Below are 8,066 nucleotides of genomic sequence, written 5' to 3'. Positions count from 1 at the left end.
GGAATCAAATACAACTTTTGACATCCCTCTCTCTCTCTCCCCCCCTCTCTCTCTTGCTCCCTCTCTCTCCCTCCCTCCTCCCCTCTCTGTAGGGGGCGCTGCCGTTTGACCATGACAACCTGCGGCAGCTGCTGGAGAAGGTGAAGAGTGGGGTGTTCCACATGCCCCACTTCATCCCCCCCGACTGCCAGGCGCTGCTCAGGGGCATGATTGAGGTCTGCCCGGACAAGAGACTCACGGTATGGACCACAACCAGGGGTGGACCACAACCAGACCCAGACCAGACACAGACCAGACACAGACACAGACCAGACACAGACCTGAAACAGACCAGAACCAGTACAGACCCAGACCCAGACCAGAACCAGTACAGACCCAGACAAGAACCAGAACCAGTACAGACCAGACCCAGACACAGACCAGCCAGAACCAGACCCAGACCAGATCCAATACAGAACCAGAATCAGACCCAGATCAGACCCAGAACAGAACCAGTCCAGAACCAGGACCAGATGCATGGACTTACTTGATACTGGGTCACTTGTTTGTGTTTAAGTATATAGTATACAAACAACATATAATATGTATCTAGTCATATAATGCTGTATTGTAAACCATACACAAACAGAAAGACAACATAAATGGTAAACATATTTTCGCATCTCACACCCTGCCATGTGATCTGTGTGTGTGTGTGCCCCTGCTGGGAAGCCAGCCCTGGGAGGAGTGTTTGCACTCCAGGCTGCACCATCTGCCCTGCGCAGACAGTACTAATCGATCTTTCTGCCTCTTACAGCTAGAGGCCATTCAGAAGCACACCTGGTATCAGTGAGTATTCATTAGTTTGGTCTGACTCTCAGATGTAAATGACGGTGGATTTAAACCTCCCATAGACTGTATAGAGAAAGGGATACTTGTGTGTTTTGTTGTTAATGAATATACTTTTTATGTCTGTGTGTACCTGTGTTTGTGTCCTCCCTGTGTGTGTGTGTCCTCCCCTGTGTGTGTGTGTCCTCCCCTGTGTGTGTTTGTCCTCCCCTGTGTGTGTGTGTCCTCCCCTGTGTGTGTGTGTCCTCCCCTGTGTGTGTGTGTCCTCCCCTGTGTGTGTGTGTCTCCAGGGGGGGCCGTAACGAGCCGTGTCTGGAGCAGCCTCCGCCCCGGCGTGTGTGTGTGGGCCGTGTCCTGTCCGTGGCTGAGCTGGACCCTGACGTGCTGGACAGCATGCACTCCCTGGGCTGCTTCAGGGACCGCAGCAAGCTGACCAGAGACCTGCAGAGTGACCAGTACGTACCGGGGGGGGGGGGGACCAGAGACCTGCAGAGTGACCAGTATGTATCGGGGGGGTGGGGGGGGGTGGGGGTCGGGACCAGAGACCTGCAGTGACCAGTACGTACCAGGGGGGGGGGAGGGGAGGGGTGACCAGAGACCTGCAGAGTGACCAGTACGTACCGGGGGGGGGCTCATGTTCATCAGGGTTTTTCAAGTTTCCTTATGTGACATCAGTTATGTCCTTATTGTCTAGTTTTCTTTCCTCCGCCCCCTCCCCCCTCAGGGACAACCAGGAGAAGATGATCTACTACCTGCTTCTGGACAGGAAGGAGCGTTACCCCAGCTACGAGGACGAGGATCTGCCTCCACGTAATGACGTGGGTCAGTCAGCAGGGGGCAGGAGTGAGCCGCCCCTCTCTTCCTCTCCAGACCAGACCTGTCTGTCTGTGTGTCTGGGTGTGGGTCTGTCTGTGTGTCTGGGTGTGGGTCTGTCTGTGTGTCTGGGTGTGGGTCTGTCTGTGTGTCTGGGTGTGGGTCTGTCTGTGTGTCTGGGTGTGGGTCTGTCTGTGTGTCTGGGTGTGGGTCTGTCTGTGTGTCTGGGTGTGGGTCTGTCTGTGTGTGTGTGAGGTGGGTTTCTGGGGGGGGTATGTGTGTGTCTTGGGGGGATGTGTGTGTGTGTATGCATGTGTGAGATGTGTCTCAGGAAGTGGGGACAGTACTGTGTTTAAAGGGGGGTGGCGTCTCCCTGCCCCCTCACCCTGCTGATGTGTGTGTGTGTGTGCGGGCCACAGCTGACCCCCCTAGGAAGCGTGTGGACTCCCCCATGTTGACGCGTCACGGTCGCTGCCGGCCGGAGAGGAAGAGCCTGGAGGTGCTGAGCGTCACAGAGCAGGGGTCTCCCACCCCGCCCCGCAGGGCCTTGGACACCGCACACAGCCAGAGGTACACACACAAACAGAAACATACTCTCACACACACACACACTTACCTACACACACACACTTACAAAACGAACACATTCTGATAGTCCGTGTTTCCTCTGCTGTGTGTGTGTGTCTGTGTGTGTGTGTGTCTGTGTGTGTGTGTGTCTGTGTGTGTGTGTGTCTGTGTGTGTGTGTGTCTGTGTGTGTGTGTGTCTGTGTGTGTGTGTGTCCCAGGTCTCGGTCGGTCAGCGGGGCCTCCACCGGCCTGTCCTCCAGCCCGCTCACCAGCCCCAGGGTAAGGGCCCTCAGGCCAGCTCCTCTCCCCTGTCTCCCTCCTCAGCCTGCTCTCACACAGGCTCCAGGTCAGCTGGGTGTGTCCGACTCTCTGTCATGGACCTGGCTTCCAAACCAATCAAACGTAGAACGGAACATTTCGTACACTGCATCGATCATTTCTCCAGCTCCACTCGTCAGCCTGGCTCTACACTGCATCGATCATTTCTCTCCAGCTCCACTCGTCAGCCTGGCTCTGACTCCATGACACCTCTCACCTCATTGCATAAGATTCCATTGCTGGTCTCCCCAGCATTCACTATTGCAACACTGTGGAACAGCCCAGATCAGACATAAGCAAAAGAGAACCGAGCTAGATACCACTCAGGAAGGAATCATGAAAGAGCAACAGGATTCTGAAACGCAACCAGAAACAAAGCCTTCTGCTGTTTCTTTTAATACTGTCAACGTTCCATCAAATGAGTTTACGGTACAGGAAAGAGCATGATTTAGTTGTAGTGAATGACAAGGTTAATGATGCACTGTAGTCGCTTCCTGTCACATGATCACTTTCAGGAATCACTTCCTGTCACATGATCACTTTCAGGAATCACTCTGCTTCACTCTCCAGTCACCCATGACGCTCATCTCCATCCTTCTCTCTCCATTTTCCATCCCCTCTCTTTCTATTCTTCTTTTCCACACCTCCCCCAACTCCACCCCCCCAACCCCAGTCCTATCAGAGCCCTGTCTTCACCTTCAGCCAATCAGACGTCACCTCCGCCACCTCCCACCCCAAGGACACGCCCAGACAAGGGAGTTCCACGGCGCCCCGCCCCGCCCGCACCGCGGAGAAGCTCAAGCACCCCCAGAACCCCAAAACCCAGACCCTGCCCACCAAGGGCCCCTCCGAACGCCCCCACCTCCAGCCCATCAAGTCCCTCCCCCTCCACAACTCCCCCTCCCGCTCCCCCTCCCCCTCGCCCCTCCTCTCCCCCATCCCTCGCCTGTTTTTCTTCCCCTCTCCGTCCGTCCTCAAGTCTGTCACTAAGAGCTTCTATTCCAACTCTGGTCACTGTGTGTCGCAGGTCACCCCGCAGGGTTCCCCCCTGCCCACGCCCCTGGGCACCCCCGTCCACCACCCCCACCACCCCTCCTCCACCCCGCCCTCCTCCTCCTCCTCCTCCTCTTCCTCGCGGGCAGAGGGAGGGGGCGTGGGCTCTCTCTCCCTCACCCCGCCCTCCAGCCCAGGAGGGGGCGGCATGGCCGCCAGTAGCTCTGCCCACTGGAGGACCCGCCTCAACTCCTTCAAGAACAACCTGCTGGGGTCGCCGAGGTTCCACCGGCGCAAACTGCAGGGTGAGAGGTCAAAGGTCATGACAAAACGGTCTACAGGGGGTTTCCTGTTGAAGTTGTGTTGCGATGATTCTGACTGTGATGTGAAGGAGAACAGGTTAGACTCTTACAGTGTAAACACACATGCTGGATGCTATCCACAACAAGGACAATTTCAGTTTTTTTCTTTTTAACTAAACTACTGATAATTGTTGATGCTGTCTGTCATGGCCAGGATGCTCTCGATAAAGAGATTTCTCTTTGAGCTCTCATTGAGCCCTTCCTGGTTCCAGACAGGTTGAGTACAGGGACACGGGTTAAGGTAGACAGCTGAACCCTCCTGGAGGTCTGAGTCTGTGTCTCTGCTCCACAGTTCCAACTTCTGAAGACATGTCCAGTCTGACCCCGGAGTCTAGTCCTGAGTATGATCACACACACACACCTCCACATACACACACCTCCACAAACACACCCTCGCTTATATACATGCTCGTTCATTTCAAATCACTGTTACTGTGGGCCTTCCTTCAGGCTGGCTAAGAAGTCGTGGTTCGGGAACTTCATCAGCCTGGAGAAGGAGGAGCAGATCTTCGTTATGATCAGAGACAAACCTCTGAGCTCCGTCAAAGCTGACATCGTCCACGCCTTCCTGTCTGTGAGTGAGCCTCTCCTCCTCTCTTCCCCTTCCCTCCTCCTCTCCTCTCTCTCTTCTCTCCTCTCCCCTCCTCTCTTCTCTCCTCTCTCTCCTCTCTTCTCTCCACCTCTCTTCTCTCCCCTCCTCCTCTCTCCGTTCCTAGGCTTAGAACTAAGCCAGAGCAGGTGGCGTGACTGAGTCTCTCTCTACCTCCCGCCCCCCAGATCCCCTCCCTCAGTCACAGTGTCATCTCCCAGACCAGTTTCCGGGCAGAGTACAAGACCTCGGGCGGCCCGTCGGTCTTCCAGAAGCCGGTCAAGTTCCAGGTGGACATCGCCTTCTCCGAGGGCGAGCGGGAGAGGGAGCGGGAGAGGGAGAGCAAGAGAGAGTCGGGTATCTACAGCGTGACCTTCACCCTCATATCAGGTCAGTGGGGCTCCAGGGCAGTACTGAGGAAACAGACACACGTTATACCCAGAGGATTGAATTGATGCTGTTTGGTGAGAAAGTAGGGCAGATTTGGTATGGTGCTTTTGACTGCGTGTGTGTGTCCAGGTCCTAGTCGCAGGTTTAAACGAGTGGTTGAGACGATCCAGGCCCAGCTTCTGAGCTCTCACGATCAGCCCATGGCACAGGCCCTCTCCGGTGAGCCCCTCCCCCACACACACACACCCCTACACACACCGTCATCTACGACAGGGTCACTTGACCTCCCCCTGCCTCTCTCTCTCCTCTGACCCCTTCCCAGACGAGAAGAATGGCCGTCCCCACGGGACCCCCACCCGCCAGAACTCCCGCCGCTCTGAGGGTGGGGGCGACCGCTGTGAGTGGGGCGACCGAGCGGACGGAGCGGGGATCGGAGGCAGCGGGGGTGTCCTCCAGCGCCGGGGCTCCGGGAAGGAGAGGACACGCCTTCTGTCCTCCAACGGGACCCAGTCCCAGCCCTAGGACCCAGTCCCAGCCCTAGGACCCAGTCCCAGCCCTAGGACCCGGCCCGCGGAGCAGACAGGGAGCAGGGCCACAAAACAGGAAACAGCAGAAAACATCACCAGGGACGAAAACCAAAACACAAACTTGTCAGCTGTGAGCGATCTGATCTGTCCTGCTTCCAGGAAGAAGCTTTTCTCACGACGTCCTCCTTAAGGAACAAATATTATGATAGAAATTGCTTTCGCACCACTCACACATCCGCTCAAACGGACATCTAAGTTGACCCACCAGATCCAGTAGGGATCCTGCTCTGGAATCAAAAAAATTTATATGAATCTTTTCTGTGACTGCAAGAGGTTGGGTCTTAGTCCCAGACGAGTTCAGGAGCTCCAGAACGCTTAGCTGCATGCTAGCTCGTTAGCAGGTCATGAAGATACAGCAGGCCACGTTGTTTCTGGTTGACTTGGGTGACATTTCATTCGCAATATCGCATCTAAAACCAAAACTAAGAACAGGCTTATAATCCTGGGGTAGATTTTAGAAATAAAACCATTTCTAACCCCCCAATTCCGCCCCACAGTGCCCCTTCCACAGGAAACATGATCAAGCCCACTGTAAGTAGACTACCTTTAAGCCATTGAGTGTAAGAGGACAAACAAAATGAATATAATGAACAAACAAACAAAAAAATTGCCGATCACCATCCACATCAGCTCTGGACGTCTGAACCTGCTGACACTAATGAATGAGTCGACAAACACCAAAAGATCCAGCTCAGAAAGGCGATAGCTCTCCCGGGTCGAGCGTAGCCTAGCTACACATCGGCCTCTCGCTGTAAAGAAATACAACAGTTAAGCTAACTAAGTGAATGTGAAAAAAATATTTTTTTATTTTGTTTTACTTAAGATTATTTATTTATTTATTTATTAGTTTTCAACTGTGTTGAGGCTGTCAGCTGAAATGAAGAAGAGAGCGTTTGGTGTTGAGTAGAGCTCACGCTTCGTGAATAGGAACTGCAAAGAAACAAGCAACATGTTTTTAAATTTCTTTTTGAAACTCAGAGACAATACAAGGTTTGTGCGTTGGACAAGCTTGCTCTGAAGAAAATTCAAAGTATTTTTTGATTTGAAAAAGAAATATTAAAATATATATTAAAAAAACTAACTAAAACAAAACAAAAAAATTACATTGTGAGCGAGCAAACAAGTCTGTCTCCCGCTGGTGTGTGAGTCTCACGCGGCTAACAGAGAGACGGCTACCAGGTTCTCTCTGAGCTCCAGGATTCATGCTGTGACTCAGAACTTGAACATAGATCCATTGTCATTCCCATCATGCAGGACTCAACAAGCAGACACAGACTTATTCCTTGTTAAACCTGGACTTTGAAGCTAGGGGAAAGAGTATTTTCCCGGTCCTCAGCAACGAGCCAAGTAACCGATTACTTTACCACCCACATCACTAAATATCACCATGCTGGAAGACAACGCAGTGTTTTCTGATGTTCATGTCCTACTGTAGTATTATAAGATACAGATGTTACTCATCATAACCAGTCTTCCATACTGCTCAATATGCAATGGATGCAGCCGAATGTCTCCAGCAGGATATGACATCATTTGTTTGAAGTGATTAGATCCTTTACATGTGTTAATGTATTGTATTTATTTATTTCACAGGCATGTATCTTACACCAAGAGAAATATATCAGGAACTATTACAAGCGATAATTCTTCCTCTTTTTGTTCTTTCTCATGAGCATCGTCATGTTGTTTCGCCGTCATGGCTCGAACACGACATTCCGAGACACTTCTGTCTGTTTTCCTCCCGGCACAGCTGCCGTGGTTACCAGTGTTTCTTAGTAACCTCTCTCGTGCTTCTTCTGAACATGGAAAAGAGTCACAGTGGATCTCGGGTGTATGAATGCGGGGACATAATTATACATAGACAACGGATGTATGTGTGTACATATTTCACATACTAGAAAGATACTATGTGTGTGCGTGTGTGTTTGTGTGTGTACATATGACATGCACTAGAACAGTGTGTTTTTGTGTACTGTTGACACACTGTAGACCAAAGCAAGAAGGTCATGCATCAACAGGCTGGATGGCAAGGGAAATGAAGACAAGGCCATGCAACATTACCCAAAACAAAACAGACTACATATCTTGAAACCCCCATCCCCACCATCCCCCTTACCTATACACACTGTCTCACTAACATCACACGCTCGCTAATTCTACCTGTCTTGTTTATTGCTTAGTCCTACACCCCAATCTGCCCCTACCTCTCTGCTGTCAGGGCAAGAGACACCCCTATCTGCCCCCACCTCTCTGCTGTCAGGGCAAGAGACACCCCTATCTGCCCCTACCTCTCTGCTGTCAGGGCAAGAGACACCCCTATCTGCCCCTACCTCTCTGCTGTCAGGGCAAGAGACATCGTCTGTGGCTTCACTGTATTCACTTTATGATTGCTCACCTTCATCATCATTATCATCAATGTCACCACCACCATCATCCTCAACACTACCACCATCATCTTCATCAACTTTACTCTAGCTAAGATTGTAAACTATTCTCCATTCCTAAGGGTCAGTAGAATAAGGTGTTTAAAAAAAAAAAGAAATGTCTGTATCATAATTTAAAAAGTGCACTATTATAACTATTGCCTGTGATAAAAAAAATAACTATTATGGTTGAATT

At 51.6% G+C, this 8,066-nt stretch overlaps 1 protein-coding gene across 1 annotated transcript in view; it reads left to right on the top strand.

Annotated features, from left to right (window-relative positions):
• The window catches only part of LOC134031706 (serine/threonine-protein kinase BRSK1-like), an 8,103-nt gene extending 307 nt beyond the window's left edge, over nucleotides 1–7,796 (top strand). The window contains exons 2-13 of the mRNA XM_062475409.1: nucleotides 93–239; nucleotides 797–828; nucleotides 1,119–1,283; nucleotides 1,553–1,650; nucleotides 2,061–2,211; nucleotides 2,427–2,487; nucleotides 3,200–3,824; nucleotides 4,174–4,222; nucleotides 4,332–4,455; nucleotides 4,659–4,860; nucleotides 4,990–5,079; nucleotides 5,183–7,796. Of these exons, the coding sequence (XP_062331393.1) occupies nucleotides 93–239; nucleotides 797–828; nucleotides 1,119–1,283; nucleotides 1,553–1,650; nucleotides 2,061–2,211; nucleotides 2,427–2,487; nucleotides 3,200–3,824; nucleotides 4,174–4,222; nucleotides 4,332–4,455; nucleotides 4,659–4,860; nucleotides 4,990–5,079; nucleotides 5,183–5,382 (1,944 nt within the window). The 3' untranslated portion in view covers nucleotides 5,383–7,796. The remainder of the gene's footprint in view (nucleotides 1–92; nucleotides 240–796; nucleotides 829–1,118; nucleotides 1,284–1,552; nucleotides 1,651–2,060; nucleotides 2,212–2,426; nucleotides 2,488–3,199; nucleotides 3,825–4,173; nucleotides 4,223–4,331; nucleotides 4,456–4,658; nucleotides 4,861–4,989; nucleotides 5,080–5,182) is intronic.
• Nucleotides 7,797–8,066: the final 270 nt, after the last annotated feature.

This window comes from Osmerus eperlanus, chromosome 12 (assembly GCF_963692335.1).
Source record: "Osmerus eperlanus chromosome 12, fOsmEpe2.1, whole genome shotgun sequence".
Lineage (NCBI taxonomy): Eukaryota > Metazoa > Chordata > Actinopteri > Osmeriformes > Osmeridae > Osmerus > Osmerus eperlanus.
This window is presented reverse-complemented; position numbering and strand designations above follow the sequence as displayed.